The 19,960-nt window shown below is 40.8% G+C and overlaps 1 protein-coding gene across 22 annotated transcripts in view; it reads left to right on the top strand.

Moving 5' to 3' along the window:
- Positions 1-19,960, top strand: part of KIAA1217 (KIAA1217 ortholog) — a 372,954-nt gene that overhangs the window by 259,825 nt on the left and 93,169 nt on the right. For all 22 annotated transcript variants that reach the window (XM_062633607.1, XM_062633605.1, XM_062633609.1 and 19 more), the window contains one exon: positions 16,670-16,865. In XM_062633607.1, the coding sequence (XP_062489591.1) occupies positions 16,670-16,865 (196 nt within the window). The remainder of the gene's footprint in view (positions 1-16,669; positions 16,866-19,960) is intronic.

Below are 19,960 nucleotides of genomic sequence, written 5' to 3'. Positions count from 1 at the left end.
CTAATCACAGCCTAGAAAATAAGGTAAATTTGATCAGTAGCAAAGATCAAATGATATCTAAAAGAAAAAACTTATAAAAGCAGTATTACAATTAAATCTGAGTGATGGAAGATAACAAGGCCGTGCATTTTTCTGCACTTCAGAGGCTGTTGTTCTCAGTGCACTATCAGTTGTCATTATATACACCATACTGTGCTTTTCAGTGATGGTTACTGTATGAATAACCAGGTCAGGCAGTTGTTTAAATAAAATTGAGGGTAAAATACAGAAAAATGAGAGAGAGGAACGGCTATGTTCTTTAAACATCATATTTTGTCTATTATTCTTTCTTACTTTTCAAAATACTGGAGACAGCTCAAGAAAATCTTTTCCTTCTTAGGTCATCATTGCTCTTTTATTCATTTATGAAGATTGATAAAATTTTTTTTTGTTTATCTTCAGCCATATATTGTGATTCCAAGAAAGGATTATAACAACAGGAGGAAGGGAATGAATAATAGGAGAGACAGAATATTGGAAACATACTGTGTTTGTCCAGTTGTCCCTGTTTCTACCTGCGGGACAGATACAGAAAAAATGGTAGACAATATTCTTGCCACTTAATAAAACTTAGTGTCTGACTCCATATTTAAACTGAGAGGTATCTCAGGTATTACATATCAGTGACTGAAAAGTCCTAATTGAACCACTAATTCAAAATTGCTCTGTTCCCTATGAATCTGGCCAGAATTAGTAGGTGATGCAGTGAGGTACCTCCTTGTAAACTTGTACGCCTCATTAGGCAACCAACTTTGAGATCCTCAGCCAATGTTTTTTCAGTTTTCCATGCCTGTAGGCTTTTCGCATCCAGAATTTTGCATCATGGAAGAGTGGTACAGGTTCAGATTCACAGGTTCAAATCAGGTTCAGATTACCTTAGAGAAACTAAATCCAACCATCATTTTTTCTCCATCCTGCACCAACCAGTCTGAGTTTGCATGTTGGATTGCACAGTGATACTTAAATACTGTAGCAGGGGGCAGACAAATCATAAAAAACAAGAATCATAGAATCATAGAATTGTTAGGGTTGGAAAGGACCTTAAGATCATCTAGTTCCAACCCCCCTGCCGTGGGCAGGGACACCTTACGCGAAATCATATCACCCAAGGCCTCGTCCAACCTGGTCTTGAACACTGCCAGGGGTGGAGCATTCACAAGTTCCTTGGGCAACCTATTCCAGTGCCTCACCACCCTAACAGGAAAGAATTTCCTTCTTATATCCAACCTAAACTTCCCCTGTTTAAGTTTTAACCCGTTACCCCTTGTCCTGTCACTACAGTCCCTAATGAAGAGTCCCTCCCCAGCATCCCTATAGGCCCCCTTCAGATACTGGAAGGCTGCTATGAGGTCTCCACGCAGCCTTCTCTTCTCCAGGCTGAACAGCCCCAACTTCCTCAGCCTGTCTTCATACGGGAGGTGCTCCAGTCCCCTGATCATCCTCGTGGCCCTTCTCTGGACTTGTTCCAACAGTTCCATGTCCTTTTTATGTTGAGGACACCAGAACTGCACACAACACTCCAGGTGAGGTCTCACAAGAGCAGAGTAGAGGGGCAGGATCACCTCCTTCAACCTGCTGGTCACACTCCTTTGGATGCAGCCCAGGATACGGTTGGCTTTCTGGGCTGCAAGCGCACACTGCCAGCTCATGTTCATTTTCTCATCAACAATTTATTTATTTTTGTGGTTACTTTTATGTGAAATGTGGAAAGCAAAGAGTCTGATAAACTCTCACCACTGCAGGTGTTACAGCGTAAGAACAACCAAATGATCAGTTCATGCCTAACTTTCTTAATAAAAATAGTCTCATGGACTTCTTATATTATTATTCTTAATTATGTGCCTAATTATATACTTTTAAGCATAATTCTATGATGGATTCAGGACTGAAATACACAATACCCTGCAGGATCTTGTTTAAAACCCCCTAAACTCACAAGTCATCTAAGTTGAACAAGAAGTTGTGTTTTTCCTTTATATTACACGTGGAGTATGGATTTAATATTGTATTTCTATTGAGACAGTGCAAAAATATGGAGCTTCAACATAGCATCTCTAGATGGGTGGAGAGACAGCAAATGGGGAAAGGCTATGTGACCCTGGGGAACTTCTGAACCTCTTGAATGCAAGACACTTTTTAACTTTAAAGGTGTAACTATTTTATATCTCTAAAAGTGTGTGATTTGGAGTATGAGCTCTATTTGAGAAATGTTTTAAAAATCGTCTCATTCTAGTTGTTTGATTTTATTGTTTATTAAATACTATATGAAATTATATAAAATATTGGCTTTAATCATCACTAAAATTAAATGAAGCACAAGTTTTTAGGAGTTTTTGACAAAAACTGGTTAAAACCAAACACTAATGAGGAGGAGGCTCTTCTACAATTTTCTGTTGTTTGGAAATTTAAAAAAAAATTTGGCCAAGTTAACATGTGTCATTTTCAGCTGCAATGTTCAGTGAGTTGGAGCCAAAGAACATACAGTGTGAGGGATGCTGTAGATGTATAGTGTGCTGGAAAACGTAAATCCTTAAACATAAGAAGACCTAATGTTTTGTGCAGAGCTCTTCCTTTGTTCTCATCTCTCTGACTGCATTCCTGGTTTACATTTCACTGGTCTTTTTTTGTTTCCATGCTTCCTCTTGTCATTGGCCATCTTTTTTCCCCAGTTACTTAAATGCTGCCTTGCAGATTGCTTGCAGTTGATCCTGTACATTGACTGTCTTTTCATGTGATAAAAGACTTGACCCTTTCCCTTCTTTGGCAAATACTTGTGTACTTAAAATTTCTGTTGGAAGAACCTCTTTGGCCTGAACCCAACTGAGTTACCATCCTGTCTTTTTCCCATCCCAGCATTGTTGAGTAACATCACTTTTTCACATCCTCCCCCCAAAACCATTGTGCACAGGAAATAGGCAGTTGATCCTCATTTCCTTCCTTCAGTTTCAAGCTGTTTAAGAGGAATTATGAATCAGCATCTCCTTTAGTTGTATATCATCATCTGCATACTTATCGCTAGCCCTTTGTGTTTTCATTATCATTTCCCTCCAGCTGATTGCATGTCTCTGCAGGATCTCACCCAGAGACTGTAAACCTAGGGAACGCTAATTGGCATCATAATGTCCTGGCTAACCTGGCTTTGCTTCATACTATATGTATGCATTTCTCTGATTTTAGCCACTTCTTTTCTTAGTGGCTGTGTCATCTTCCTGGGTGACACATGATAAATGTAATGTGTTTAACGTATTCTGACTTCATAAGGACTTTCCTTTTCAAATCCATCAGAAGCATAAATCTAGCACATATTACACAGATGGAAAGAAAGAGGAAAGCTTAACGTGCTCCTCTATTTCTCCACTTTCTCAGCATGCCAGTACCTCACTGAAAAGGCACTTCGGCTTGTATTGTCACTGCCAGCAAGAGTAGCAGTTCCTGCAGTGGGAGCACATTGCGCTCCTAACAACCTTCTGTGACATTATTTCAGGCTAACTCAGGGGGACAGATGTTTCCTACTGAATCATCAACACAACTGTCTCAAGCATCTGCCTTTTCCTTTAGAGAATTAGAATTTTAGTGTTCAACAGGCCCAATCCTGTTTAAAATGGTGAATACTTTCCTTTGATCTGCTTAGCAAGCAGATCCCACAAGGCAGACTCACAGTTCATTCACCCTTGTTTTGAAGACCCTGGGATAATGAGTCAGTCAGCCCCGAGATATTAATCCTTGTCCTCCCTAAATTACTTCATGCTAATCATTTGGGTACTACCTTGCAAGTGGTATTCACCAGACTATTCTTATGACTGACATTCAGGACATTCCTGGCAACTTTACTTTCCTCCTATGACAGTTAGCTTTCTCCACTTTTTTTTTCCAGGGCCACCATTTGCTCTGTTTAGGCTTAAAGTTCAAAAGCAACATGTTTGGCAAGTTTTCCCTTTGTCTCTAGTACCCTTCTCCCTACAATAAAGACTGGCTCCTGAAATTAGTTTTATTTCCTGTAACACCCCATCCTGCTCATACTTGACATTAGCAAGGCTCTGCAACCATTCCATTTCCCAGCCCTCATTTCCACTCTCTTCCTTGGCCTCTAACTTTTTCCACTTTTTTTCTGAAGGAAATAACTTCTGGTGTTTTGTTGATTTTCTCCATGTTACCTTTAAATGTCTACCTGCCTGCATTAATCTGTTTCCTGGCATGCAAATCAAACATGGACAAGCGTTGGTACCTCTTGTCTTCTGGCTACATGCTTTCACAACTCAGGAAGTCTTAACGCTAGTTTCAACGAGCCTCTCTGCTCTAAGGGTGTTTGGTAACAGACTGCAGAAATTGCTGTCATTCTTCCAGCTCACTGGGACAGGCCCACCTTTTATAGGTTGTCTTCATGCTGTTCAAGCAAGTCAAGTAATGTTCATTCATCTAAGGAGCTGCACGCTCATATATGGGAATGAAATTGCAGGCTCTGTACAACTCCATTTAGGAGGAGGCATGGGATCCTATCTGCTGGCCAGCAGAGGTTGCTCAGAGCACGTTATCTGAGTCTTCTGCACTCTACAGCTCTTTATTTCTCAGTAACTGAAGTCTGGGTTTTTTTAATCTGTGGGATTTGTTCCAACATCCTGTTTCTCCCCTCATGCTGGTATTTGTTCCAATGCTTCACCTTTCTGGAACAATTATGGAGTTGGCGAGGGAAGCAGGAGACTGGGGGTTGTCCCAGGAATCTGTCCCTGGGGTGGGTGAGATTGCAGACCTTGCCGCATTTGGAAATGGCAAAGCTCTCCTTGAATTCATTTCCCATCATTGTGGACTATATATATCCACATGCATGCCCACAGATGGAAAGAAAATGATATTCCTCTCAATCTAGGAGGAAAAGAAGAAATAGATCATTGTTGTTTTCCCTCTTTACATACCCTTGAGGTCATCAGAGTGCTGATGAAGGTATCAGTGTGGTGTTGAGTTTGGAAAGGAATATTTAGTTTAGAAAATATTTTGGAAAAAGTTTAGAAATATTTTGGAAAGTTCCAAAGGAAGCAGAGTTGGATTCAGACCGAAATGTCTTCAAATTTCATTCATAATAAGGTCTTTACATGGTCTGCAATAATGGTCTTGATTATATTTCCCCCACATTGGCATGTCTGGCTCTTCTTTAGGTAATCCAAAGTTTGTTATGTAATACTGTGGAGGCCTTGTTTGCCTCCTTGTGCTACTTTATGCAGGAATCTGTGAAGCCTGCTACTGCGCTGCTCTTATGGTTCTGCATTTGTATGGTTTGTTTTTCCCTACAAGACAGTGTTTATTCAGAGAATGTGAATTCTTAATTCTGCATCACATCCATGTAATTTCAGATCAACTCCTGTAAGAGGAGTGTGAGTCTTCTGGATCTAGGTGGGCTATTTTTATATATTTTAACTGCAAATCCTCATGTATCTACTTGCTTTAAAATTAAACTAAATACAATGTTATGATAAGAGGAGGGGGAAAGGTAAGAATGCAGGCAACATCTTCCCTGGATTGAGGGTGGCAAGTATTTCTGGTTTTGTCAAGCATCCTCATTTCCTTACCCAGCCTTAGGTAAGAATTGATAATTCACTTCCTTTAGGAGTAGAAAAATCCAGAAGAAAGTGACGCAGTTTTAATTCCCCATGTGGTGACCAAGTTTGAGTAAACTAGCTCAAGTTGGTCCTAGGCAATGCCTTTAGGGAATACCGATGCCAGTGCACTGTTGTGGTAGTGACTGACACTTGTTCATTGACCTTCAGCAGCCCCATAATAGAAAGGTCCTCTGAGAGACCAGGTGAGATAGACAGCTGCTTAATTTTCTCCATCAGTTATAAAGAAAGCAGTTATAAAGAAAGCCCACCAGTACCCTTTTGGGCCCCTGAAATACCCTTTCCTGAGTTAGTCTGTGCCAAGGACACATGGAGCCTGTGGGCCAGTCAAAGTAGGGTGCTTCTGCCACTCCTTCCCATTCAGGCTGATTTCAGCCTCCAATACCATTAGTTGTTGGGATTCCCCTGTTAGTCCAGAAATACAAATGGGCTCTGTCACTTGATGGCATTAGGATACACTGTGAACCAGTGTCTACTAGAGCCTTATTATAGTCCTGTGGGACTGATATGCCAGGCCCTTATCCACATAGTCCTGTACACCCAGTTATCCCTCTCCTCTGTGTAGCTGGAGCCAGGACCCCACTAGTCCTGGTCATAGGATTCTCTGCTTACTTCTTGTAAAAATGGATTAGAATTCCTTTCCATAGGATCAGGAGTAAGATCAGCCCTTCCATTCTGGGGAACTGCCCACTGGAGACTGGAGCAGCAACTTTCCTGGAAGAACCCCCATTTATGATTGGTTTTCCTTGCAATTCACTAATGTCCCTTCCAAAGCATGGTCTTGATGTGTAATGATGCCAGAATGTCAAGCAAACATGCAGTATGATTTTTTTCCTTTGGAAGTTTCATGTATTTGGCATTGAGGTGGGATTTAGTCCTTAGAGAATTCATAACTTTTTTCTTCTTAATCAGGAGAATAGTTTAATTAAAGGCAAATAGAACTTCTCAGGTTTGAATGTGTGAGGTGGTGACATTATAAAAACATGAAAAACCCTAATACAGTTTCAATATTACTGAGACATTAGCAACAGACTGTTTTGTCTTTGTGGCTTGGAATTGGAATTCATCCAGTTGTTGCCGGAAGGCTACATTTAATTTGTACTGTGTTTGCATAAATAGCTTATTTGTAAAAATCGCATTTAACTTGAACAATTCTAAATGATGCATTTATCATAGGGAGAAAAATGATCTATTGTTCTCTTTAAATAAAATGGTACTGCCCTTCGAAAGTATCCAATTGGCAAAAACATGAAAAATCACAGCATACTTATATGTTGCTTATCTTGTCCCCAGAATCAGCTCTCATATGCTCATATCCTCTGAGTTTGTAAAATTCAAAAGATTCTTTGAATTATTCTCTTAATTATGATGTTGGCATTATAATGACTGGCTAAATAAGATTTTTAAACAATGTTGTCCTTGTTATCAAAGCAGTTGGATTTCTTTGCCTGGTATGAATAGCTGCATGCTCTGAACGGGGCAGCAACAGTTGTTGTGGAAGTCTGACTGGCTGAAGGAGGAACTGATTGCTCAGAGAAGGTTTAGAGCACTATACAAAAACTCTTTTACCCCTACCTCTACCCCACAGGCAAATGAAGATTAAGGAAAATATAGGACCTCTATCTACGAGGACTCAAGGAGCAGTAGGCGATTTCCCCTCCAATTTGCATTTCACTTATGTGTTGGGGTGAAAAGCTAGCTGGGTTTTTTTGGCCCTTGAACTCCTTTTGGCATACATTCTGTATGCTTTAAGATCAGATGTAGAATAGTAGAGAGAGATGTGATTGGAGTCTACCTTTTAATCATACCATAGTTTATCTTTTATTCTTTTTAAAGTTGTGATTAATCAAGAGTAATGCAGTATTTCCAAGTTCTGCTTGAAGGATTCCATGTCACTGTAGTAAGTGTGAAACCAACACAGAAGTGTAATGACTGCTGCTAACTCCAGCTAAAAGTTGTATCATTTCTTAGGAAGAATGCATATTTTGCCATTTATTGTCAGATATGGTTGCTAGATACATATTTGAATCTGTGTGGCTTAACTCTCTGCCATTAACTCTTATCTCACAAGAACATTCTTAATTTCTTTGACACACCACCAGATGAAGTACATCTGAACTGAGTCCTGAGAATATTGCATATTAAGTATTGATAGAGCATATTGTTCCGTGGCAATATGCCTTTCCTTCATCATTTTTCAGTGCCTTTCCTCTCCCTCTTCTCCCCATCTCCTCTCCCTCTCTATCTGTATACTTTCAGTATTTCTATTGTTTCAGTATTTCTATTGTTCTCCTTTTTTCTTTTCCTGTTAATTATCTCTTCCCCCTTCCCTTCTTTTCTCTCTTTGATCCACAGGTTTTGCAATGCTTGTTGGTCTCCCTTCATTCAGAACTTGACATTCAAAGGTACTTGATGAAAATTGAGTCCTCTCAGAGAGTTAGTACTGTACTTTCTTTTTTCTGCACTCTGCTGTGGATTGAGTTTGTTACCCTTTAGTTGTGTGTGTCTTGCTTCACACTAGCATTCTCAAATAAATATGGATCTGCATGCTTGAATTTCACTGTGTATTTCACAGCAGCAAAGTGTCACTGATACAGATTAATTGTATATGGGAGTGTGATGCATGTGCATCCTTTGACGTTTTTTTTAATTCTGACTTTTCCTTAATGGCATGACAGATGTCAGGTTCACACTCTTGTCTTAAATGATTTGAAATCCAGTAAAATTCAGCGGGAGGGCCTAGATAAATATATGATCCCTACCAGTTGTCTCAAGTCTAACTTTATTTATGCATTTATGCATTCTTGAAACTGGTTTAAGGGGTACGAGTCTTGCTGCAAAGTTAAGGACAGCTCCGTGGGCACATCAGTAAATACTTTTTTTTAATTTGGCATATTATAAAAGCTTAGTTCTGCAACTTGCAAAATTATATATATACACTCTGCACCTGTATGTCACATTTCTTCCTATTGAGCTCCTCTTCCATTTGTGTAACACCATATAGAATGGATGTCCAGCTACTTTTTTTGCCCTCTCAGACAGTGCATGTGCACATGCCTTTTAGATACATACTTAAAAGGTGCCTCTTCATGGTTTCTACTGCAGTCAAAAGCACAATCACAAAAAGCACTCAGGTAACATGTGCTGTGAGCACTGAATGAGGGCTTGGAGAGTGCACAGTGGCTTATTTGCACCTGATTTGTCCCTTCCCAACTTGTTTTGTTTCCACTTACAGGATTTAAGTAGGCCAATAAACATGCCGACCACAGGGAGAGGCAGAGGTGTGGAGAGCAGCAAGGGAAAAGCAAAGGAGCTTTTCCCTCCTTTGCCAGGGAGATGGCCTAGAGGGAGGGAAAAAGAAGTGAAAAGGCCATGGTGATGAGTTGGAAGAGAAGAGCAGAGGAAGCTCCTCTCTTCCGCAGCACTTCTCATGCAGCAGCCCCCAAACTCTCCCTGGGTGCCAGAGCAAAAAGCTCCGATAAGTGGTTCATCACACGTTTACTTCCATGAGTAGAAGCTAAAAATAAGTCACCGGTGTGGGTGTGCTGCTGCCGGCGGCAGCTCTGCCTCCCGCTTGCTTTTCCCGGGCGATTGCTCTTGCTGGGGGCTGCCAGGGCTGGCCCGCAACGAGGGCAGCGCACACCCTGCCCTGCAGTCCCCACTCCCACTCACCAGCCTTCTCCGTGTTGATGGCAATTTGGTTTCTTTCGGTTATTTTTAAAGTAGTATGTTAACTCCTTCTAGTATGTAAGCTCCTTCTTAGCTTGTAGAAACAGAAAAACAGGTTTTTCCAGGACTGCTGCATTGCCTTCCTTCGCTTTGGGAAACCGACACCACAAAAACAGACTCCTGTTTTCCTTAGGGACATGTGAGGGAGAACAGGGATGGGTAAAGAATTGTTTTTTCGAATCTGACCACACTATTCCCTAGGTACACTTAGGCATCTGGTATATATATACTTATATTTATTTCCCCCTCCCCCTCTTTTTTTTGCATGTGGTTTTAAGCATGTAAAGATCTTTCCCCTTTAATCAGCATAATGACGGTTTTTGTTTAAATCATCCCTTTTAATCTTCAGAGTTCTCATGATGGTTTGGGGGATTGTTGTAGGTAGGAGTTACCTCACCCGCTGCTGATGAAACACAGCCATCTCCCGGATGGAACAAGGGGTCATGCTGGCTCATGTATGCTTCACAGTAGGATTTTTAGGAGTAAAAACAGAAATAGCTTCCAACTGAAACTGTCGCAAGATTTTAATTAAGACAAATGTTGATGTCCAGGCTGGAATTTATGGATAACTTATTTAACCAAAGTAATAATAAACCGAACCTATGATGCAAGGATATGACAGAGACTGTGAAAGAACAAATTTTGCTGTGATCAAAATTGATGGAGCCATAGAAGCATTTGTGTGCAAACATAGGGAGGTGATCAGTCATTTTTTAAATTTGGCTGTCACGTTCAAATAAATACTTTGTATCACAAAGCATTAGAATGAAGCAGACAGTTGTATGCTTTTATTTTAAAATTAAAGGTTTCCTTCATTCAAGTGTGATTTTTGCTTTTTACCAGTGGTGACTGTTAGTTTTGTCTGTTGTTTTACTTCGGTTTCTACTCTAAAATCCAAGGCTGACATTTTCAGAAAGAGAAAGCCTTGGGTTTGGACAGAAACATGCTGAGAAATATTTTTATACTTTAACTTGGATGGCTTGGGTTTTTCTGATACTTCACGTATTCCAAAGAGATGCCACAGCATGTTGCATATTTCAGTCTGGACTTGTCTGGACCAATTAAGCGGCTCTTAGACGGGCTGCTGAGTTCCTTAGGGCAACATTTTCAAATGCAAGTTCCTGCAATTTAACGTCTGAATAAGAGGTCCAGCAGTATAACTGCTGAGCACCTACAGCTTTTATTGCTTCTAATGAATATCTTTCCTGTAAACACACAGCTTTCCTGAAAAACAATTTATCTAGGTGCTTGCAGTTAGAAACCAGTTTGAAAATGTTGCTTCATGTCAGTCATTTATAACAGAGATCCATGAAAAACTTTTTCCGCTAACTGGGGATCATTCTGCTGAAGATTGAGTCCTGTGAAGGGTGAGCAGGAGTTGGCAGCCTGTGGATGTCCTGCTTGGTGATTCACAGCACTCAGGATTAAAAGACATGGATTTTGGCAGCTTGCCACAGCTGGGAGCTTGCAGTTGGCCACCAACAGGAGCTAGCAAGGCTCCTGGGAAAACTTGCAGATTTTTAGGATGATTTGGCTATCATTCCAACCTAAAAATACGGCAGATAAATTCTGACACATCATTAGACATGTTTTTTTCCACTAGGTGAAAGAAACTGGGATCAGCATCAGCAAATATGAAGGGTAGTGATAAAGATCCTGTCATAAGCAGAGAGGAGTTTTGCTTTCAGATAAATTCACAGAATTGAGTAAAACACTCAGTGTTGCATCTTAACGCCGCCATAGCAATGGGCTCTGGTAATGCATGGCTGTGCCTGAGCCCTACCAGGTTTTAATGTAGCACCTTCCTGTGGCAGCTGGTGCCACTGGCTGAGTTATCTTCCTCTGCTTCTCGTTCACACTGAGAGAGAAGGGGAAGGCTTTCTTTTACCTTCCTTGGTAAAATTCTTCAGGGTATGTTTCCTTCCTTCCTCAGAGCAAGAAAAGACCTGCTCTGGGGCTGTACTTCAGGTTCACGTACACTGACTTCAATGCTTTGCTTAATTACTGTGCTGCAGGTGGCCTGGGGAGGGCTCTGGGATCTGTGCTCTGCTTGCATTACTCCTGTGGTGAGTATGGTGAGCTCAGGCTTTCCTCAGGTACACCAGTGGCAGGAGGAGGCTGGTAGCGCCACAGCCAAGGGAGAGCTTGAGCAGCATCCAATGCAGAATGTGCCACAAAGTCAGAAAGGCTGCAGGCGAGTGGGGTACCTTGGCTGCCCACCAAGCGCGAGGGATGGTGGACAGCTGTGGCTCAGGCACTGTGTCTCTCATTATCAAGAAAGACTTCTGCCCATTCATACTGTAGAAATTAATATTGCCACCAAACTGAGCATACTTGTGAGCAAGGACTAGCTTTGTAATGTGTTGTCATTGATTCAACAGAAAACAGTGAAATATGTTTGAAATACAGGAAAAAAAGCCAGACATCGCTAGCCCATGAGCCCACACCAGGAACAGTATAACTAACTCCTATGTAACTAACTCCTACAGAGTCTGCACATTGCCGAGTAGGCAGTTGCTCTCTTCAGCTCTTGAGAGTACAGAAGCTGGCACGTGCCTGCTCCTGGCATGGTACCATTTCCAACTGATGGTGTCTGAAAGAAAGATGCCATAGATTTTTGCCTCTCCTAGTGGTGAAATAACACAAAGACAAAAGTGAGCTTGTGAAAGGTGGTTTTATGTTGCATTCAGCTGCTGAATCATCTTCCCACCCCCAGTTCCCCCAGTGAGACAGAGTATCCAAAGGCATCCATTGCACAGATGTAATATGAACTTTATTTTATTTAGGCATATTTCTCTTTTCTGAGAAAATGCTTGTTACAATAAAACATTGTTACAATAAATGCTTAAAGGTAAGAAAATGTGGCAGCAATATGTCACTAATAGCATGTCCAGACAAGTAAAACCCTGTAGCTGTGTTAATATGGGACCCCAAAGACTCTTTGGAAAACCTGTGGAAAAGCAGATCCTTCCTTCAAAGAACCAGAATTTGGATCTGACACAAATGTGAGGAAGCACCATTGCTGTTGCAGTAATAAGAGCTCGTGTGTGACAAAGTATCAGAATTAATAAACTCATTATACATTAAAACCAGCCTGTTCATGTGCATATTTGCAGTCTGTCACGTATCCTGTAGCTGTCTTCAGCACAACTCACAGGACAGATAATTTACTTTGAAGGCCAAGAAAATCAGGTTTCCACTTTTCTTTAAAATTTTCTTCTATATTTGAGATGTCAAGAAGACTCTCAAAAGGTGGTTTGTTTGTTTTTTTTTTTTCTCCTATGCTAAACATATTATTCAGAGCACATGATTGGAAAGGGTTATTTTACTGGCACTGTTATTTTCTGATGGTCTTGTTTACCAATTGTACACTGCCAGCAGCGCTAGCAACTTCGAAGATGTATGATAAGATTCTACTCCTGAAGAGATAAGCTTCTGTCAAGATAAAGGCAAAGGCAGTTCCTGCAGACAGGGAATAAAAAATGTGAATTGATTAAGAGATGAAATTAAATCCTTCTTCAGGTCATGGGATTGTTTTCTAGCTCTTTTTTGTCTATGAAAATGTGTGAAGCAAATTAGCAGGAGAGATTTTTAAACAGGAAAAGAAGGAAAAAAAAGTTTCAGTTATGTAGATTAGTATGGAAAATAATTGGAAATGAGCATAGAAGGATGTTATGAAGAGCGGAGCTATGAAACCGGGTAGAGCAAAAGAGAGAGAAGATTAGTGGGGATTTGATGGATGGACCACTTGGGGCATAAGGAATTGGCTGGATGGTCACACTCAAACAGTTGTGGTCAACAGCCCAATATGTAAGTGGAGATGAGGGACGAGTGGTGTTCCTTAGCGGTCAGTGCTGGGGCTGGTACCATTTAACATCTTTGTTGGTGACATGCACAGTGGGATTGAGTGCACCCTCAGCAAGTTTGCTGATGACACTGAGCTGTGTTGTGTGGTCAGTGCACTGGAGGGAAGGGATGTCAGCCAGAGGGACCTTGAGATGTGAGCCAGCGCAAACCTCATTAATTGTTTTTTAATGATTCAGTAAAAGGAATAAAGTAGATATATTAAAAATGCATACTTTGACAGACTGACAGACAGACATCAGTCATGAGGCATGATTAACCACAGTTTTGATTCTTGTTCAGATCCCAAGAGTTGTTGGGAAACTCTGGATCTTCTGTAATCGGTACCTTATATTTAATTATATACCCTGAAAAAATTACAAGAATCGATATCCTTGTAAATATAGTATATCTTAAATAAAATAGTAATGTCAAAACACTATGTACTTATATGTAAGTTTTCACCAGAATTGATCATCTTTATTTTGGCCTTTCCTTTCTGCTTAGCTACTTACCCATAGGCAAGATCTTTTATCAGAGAAGTCCTTAAAGGAGTTAAGATCTACTCAGCTGGCTGAAAAATAAGCCTATTGCACAAGGAAAACATGCAAGGGGATGTCTCCTAGCCTATGGGAGGGGAAAAGTCCATGGCTGACTGAGGAAATTGTGCTGTTGGAAGTTGACTAGTACTGGCACAAGGGAAAAGAGAGTCCTGCTGCCTAGTTCTGAACCTTCTTCTGTTTACTGGCATTTATCCCAGAGGTGTGGCTTGGAAAGTGCTGGTATTTCCTTGGCTTTGTGTGCCTGTGTCACGTATCTATTTATGAATGTTTTAATTTTGGATAGTGATACTCCTTAGTGGGCATGTCTTGAGGTTTCTTCCCTGCTAGGTATTATGGCTTTTGCCCTTTGCTAGCAGATTCATTAAAAAGGCAGTCACCCAGGCACAGTCATGTCCTGTTCATTGCTTTCCTTTGATTTATGCAATCCTGACTGTTGTAGCCGCAGTTTATACTGTAACTCTCATTGGGTTCTGATGGGTGGTGAAACATGGGCTATATGGTGAATTTTTACTTTGTTTTGGCCCTGGTTTTGTCAGTTATCTTTACAAGTCCTTGTAGGTTATAGCTCCACAAATGTCGCGTGTCTTCCCTTCATGAGCTGGTTTTCACAAGAAGTCCTGCCTAGGAATCCACCTGATTATTAAGTAGCATCAAGCCTTCTGCTCACTGCCTATAATAAAAATTCTTTCCTATCAAAATGTGTTCATATATTTCAGTTGCTCAAATAGCCACTGATGCTGTGTTTGAGGATTTTTTTAGAATCTGTTCCAAATACTCCTGAAATGTAATGTTTAGAGGAGTTGAGCATGACAAATAACTTGAAGCCTTTCATAAACATTGTGTATATATGTGATGGACCTCATTAATAGCTTGTATTGGTTTTACATGTGTATTACTCCACTTACTAGAGTGAAACCACTATGGATTTGCACTGGTGTATGGCAAGAGGACGACTGGTGTTCATGTCTAAACAGAATCCATGATGTGCCCCTGTCTGAAGTTAAAGACCTTTTGAGGGTTGATGTTGTTGCTTTTTTTGCATTTTCTTTTGGGTTCAGTTATGGTTTTCTACAAAGTGAGAATTGTGTGCCATCTAGCTCCCTATTAATGGATACATACAGGTAAGTTATTAATCAGTACAAAGAAATACAAAGCTGTAATGGCTTGGTAATACTTCCATTATAAGCCTGTGTAAATAAAATACTTCAGCACTGATGTTTCCCACACCATTTTGAGAAGTTGCATCAAGAAGTACTGACTAATCAAATTCTTTCTCTGTGTGTGCAGGTCACTTGCCACCTCTGTAAGTTTTCAGGCACAAGTCCCTGTATTTACAACCTGCAGACAAGTGCTGACCATGTCAAAGGCACTTCAAAGCATACTTTAGTTTACTGAGAATAAATGTTCCTAGCTTTAAGTCCTGCAAAAATTCAGTGCTCTTGAACAATTTCACTGTGGGACATTGGATAATACCTAATATTTTAAAATTAGCATTTCAAAAGTGAAAAGTTCTGGGGGATTTAGTTTTCTTGTGAGGTATTTCTGATCTATTGTAGTTTGTGCGCAACAGCACAACTTGGCAACAAGAGGCCTCTACAGCCAGCTAATTAAAATCTAATAGAGTTAAAGTTCTTCATACAGTCAAGGTCACATAGGGAATATTATGTAGTGAATGCTATTGCTGAAATGAGCTCATCTCATTTCACTTGAAAAACCACTGAAGCTACCAGACGTCAGCAAGATAAGTCATCTTGGCTTTCCAGAAAGAAGCTTAATCTTTTCTGGATCTTGACAGCATCTTCAAACCTAGAGCTTGAAGTTTATTTCAATACAGGGGATTTTTAACACACTAGCATCTGACCTTAAATGATAGGGAAGAGGAAAGTATATAGGTCTTATGATATCTTGTGCCTGATGCTGATTATAGGCCCTTATAACATTCACATATTGGTTTTGCGACACAGCAAACTTGTTTTGCTTTGAATTTCTACTTGGACCGTGTCTGTCCCAGTTTGTTGTGATACAGAGTTTCCTTGAGAGACTGGAAAGTTATTCTTCCAAACTAACAGTAAGATGTGGTTTGGGGAGTTTCACTAAACAGTATTGAGTATACTTCTTAAAGCAACCCATCTTTGTAGAAAGCACTTAGAATGCCACTTACAGCTAATAAGAAAAATGTTCAGAACATTGTATCTCCTGTTGAGTGTGTTTTTATTACAATAAAGAGTCTCTATTACAATAGAGAGTCACTAGAAGTGCATGAATGAAACCATTTATCTTCCTTCCTGAGACAGTTTTTTTCCGGATACTGTGTTTAGCAATTTACTAGTATGACTACCCAGTAAAACTCACAGTTAACTTGGTCAGTGAATGGCAGATGTTTCTGATTTATGCTGGTGAAACAAAAAGTAAAATAACTGTTTGTGATTTCAGCTGTAAATGTTGGATGCCTGTTTTGGCTTTGCTGCATGACCTGTACCTTTCATAGGTGCAGCAGTGGAATGTAGAGAGATTGATAGCTCACAACTACACCACCATGTCTCTTCAGAGGATTTTTCTTAGTAGACTTGTCAACAGAAAAGTGTGTGTGTGTGGACATGCTTACGCTGTAATGGTTGCCTGAGCAGCAAAGAATGAGATTACCATATATCTCCTCAGCATATGCCTTATCCTCAGGGTCTTGTTAGCAACAGGATTTGCAATGTGGATGTGCAACCATAAAAACTGTAGCAGAATACCCAAGAACACTGTTTTCCTAAATAACCTACACAGAAGTGACCTTCAGCTTACCCAGTTTTTAAGAAGCTTGGACTTCTTCCTTTTTGTTCTCCGCTCTCCCCATATTATGATTTCAGTAGACTAATAATGAAATACTCTATTTTGCAGACAAGAAGCCCCAAACCATCCCAGAGCCCACAGCCCAATTTGGGTGACCAGACAGAGCACCTCTCTGAAGCATCTGTTGATTCCTTAGAGGCCATGTCTGAAGGTGATTCGCCAACCCCCTTTTCAAGGGGCAGCCGCACACGAGCAAGTCTTCCTGTAGTGCGGTCGGCAAACCAAACCAAGGAAAGATCACTGGGTAAGGCCCTACTTCAGTCCTTTTCCTCTCTGCTCTTAGCCCATGTTTTCCATTTGTACATTTAAAATAGGTTTAAAATAGTTTGCAGTTAAAAAAGTAAAGACTTTGGTAGGACATTATTTCTAATGTCAGGTTATTGTTTGGAAATGAGATCAGTATGGGCTGCTGGGTAACTTGGGGGAATGGCGAAATTATTTTCTTAAGATGCGAAAGTGTGCTGGGAACATGGTAGACAAGGAGGAAGATGCAGACTCTGATATGAAATGCTGACTAATAGTTAACACCCAATATTGCAAGTACTTTTTGCTGAGCCTGCATGCTATGTGGCTATGAACTAAATACAAGATTGCACATTTCAGACTCATTTTCAGACAGGAGACACAGGCTTTTTGACTTTATCATCTCTTCAAAGCCAGACCTAGTTGGAAGAAACCTAGACATTGTACCTGACAGATCCAGCACTTAGCAAAAAGGTTTGATATTTACATGGCAGTAGCTTTCCAGGCAGAGGATTTGAATAGGTATGCTGACAGGGTTGCCCTTTACTCAGGGCAAGGCCCTTCCATCTGCATGGTGACACGAGTGATATGTCAGTGCAGGTGGATGGCTCTGCTTCCTGCGTTCTTCCCATATCTCAGGGTTGAATTAAGCCCGGCTGTGAACCGGAGCTCCTTTTATGATGGTGGATTTTGTCCTGGAGACTCTGCTCTCAGCTGATGGATGGTACAAGTAAAGTCTGTTTTCTTGAGGAATGACACCGGAGAGCAGTTAAACTGCTGTGAGAAGATACCAGAAGTTGCATGCGGATTGCTGAGGAAGGCAGGTTTTTGCTTGGAGGTAATAAAGTGAAATACTGCTTTCCTGTAGACTCATCTTCTAACATACAGAGTGACATAAACTGAAGGCTGAGATGTAAATCATACCATGCTTGTAAGCTTGTCACAGCGGTTTACTCGTTCCTCAACAATCTAAGACAGTTTCTGTCAAAAGTATTATGATATCTGACAAACACAACAAATGAGAAGAAAACAGGGCTGGAAGGGGTCCCTGCTGCCCTCACAGTGGGGCTGGGGACAAGGGGCAGATTCCTGCCTGTGTCAGCTCATGGAGTAGCACTGCTGCCTTCCTGAAGCCTGGTGGGCCATCAGGCTTTTTGGGGAGAAATTTTGAAGACTCCAACCTGGACAAGACTCTCTGTTTCAGAGGTGTTTTTAAGAACAAGCAGCTAGCACATATATGTTTACTATACACAGAGAGGATTCATCTCTGCCTGTATGCTAGGGTGTCCTCAAAGTGGCTTACTTCACCTGAAACATCCTGGAAAAAATGAATTTGCTTCACTGTGATGTTAGGTGGATTGGGCCTTTGCAGGTCCTTGTGCAGTTCACAGTGCAGCCTCACCATGTGGGTTTCAGCTGGCATCCAGGGTTTACCCCAGGCCAGGTAGGGTATCTCAGCTCTGAACTTCTGCTTAGGATGTGAGCTGAGAATTGATAAACAGCTTTCAGGAAGCTTTTTGTTGGCATCAAGAGGGGGTGACCTGCTGTGCACCAGTGCTTTGTGCAGTGTTTTCTCTCCCGAAAGCTGAACTGGAAGCAGCTTTCTCACTGTCAGCATGTACAGCTGAAACGAATGTAACAGCCCTGTTTCTGAAAAATACTTAAGTGCTCATCGCTGGGAATAAACCTGGTAACAGGAACGTAGGAAGGGCCATACTAGATTAGACCAAGAGGCCACCTAGTCCCGTACTTTGTCTCCAAGAGAAACCATAAGCAGCTAGTCTGGGCAAGAGTAAGAACAAGGTAAATTTGGTATGTACTTATGATCCTTTCCCCAGGTACTCCCCCAGCTTCAGGCTATCTTCAGCTTAGGGATTTTCTGGTTATGGTTTCTTCCTGTATAATAAGTATTAAGAGATACCTCCTCCAGGTATTTTTTCAGTTTCCTTTTGAACCCATGTAAATTTTATGCATCCGCAACAGTGCATCTGTGACTTGGACAGCAAGTTTCAGTTGGTTTATTGCTCAACCATCACTTTCCTCTTGCTTTGTTTTGTATTGGCTTATCTGCTCTGAGTTATGCCCCCTTGTCATTGTGTTGGACGTGACAGCAAACATTTGATCACTATCTGCTACCCCTGGCCCATATCTGATTTTGTAGGGCTGTCATTTCCCTCAGGTCATCTCTTCTCCAGGCTGAGAAGTGCTGCTGTAATCATTTGCTCCTTGTCTAGAACAGATCCTGGACATTTGATTATCATTGTTGCCCTTCTTTGCACTTTTCCCAGTTTTTTTCAGTATCTTTGCTGAAATGAGGGGGAGGATCAGAAGCTTACTGATAAGTGGTCCACTTTTAAATCCCTTTTTTTAAACATCTGTTGCATATACTGAAATGTGTTGTCCAGCTCTTAATGGAGGATGGTCGCATGAAGGTGTACCATTTTATTTAATGGCCAGGATTTCAAGACCCTCCAAGGCACCTTATCTCAGCCTGTCTTTCATAGACTAGAGACAAGACCCTGGCTTAGCCCAGCATGGACAGGCAAAATGCAGTGGGGAAAGAAAAAAAAAAAGGAAACTGTGTAACATGAAGCACTTCAGTTGAGCATTTTTAGATTCAAAACTGGAGCAAAATAAGTCTTTTCTATCCTGTATTGCAAGAGGGGTCACAGCTATGTCTGTGGCTTAAGGGATCATCATACTAGCCAAAAAGGAGGTAACATGTTGTCACCACCTGCAGTCTATCATTTTCAAGTTGTTCCAGGAACTATTAATAGCAAATAGTTTGTTTTAGAATATAGTCTAAAAATTATTTGAAAATAGTTCTGTTTTAAACGATTATCTTCAAAGAATTTCTTCTACAATAATGTCCTTTTCATTCTGTTCTGCCAGTGTGTTCTAACACGACCGTGAGCAATGTCTTGAAATTTTACTTTTGAGACTTTTTGTAGACTGTGGCCCTGTTGGAATTTTTACTTCCAGCAATGCAAGGGGAGTGTTTATTTTTAAGAAACAGGAGACTGTTTATAACTTCAATTTTTAAAGCATCATGAAAATATTTGTGTTCACATGGTTATAAACAAGCTGCATATAATC

This window comes from Pezoporus occidentalis, unplaced genomic scaffold (genome assembly GCF_034315485.1).
Source record: "Pezoporus occidentalis ecotype Australia unplaced genomic scaffold, CSIRO_AGI_Poc_V1 ctg40, whole genome shotgun sequence".
NCBI lineage: Eukaryota > Metazoa > Chordata > Aves > Psittaciformes > Psittacidae > Pezoporus > Pezoporus occidentalis.
This window is presented reverse-complemented; position numbering and strand designations above follow the sequence as displayed.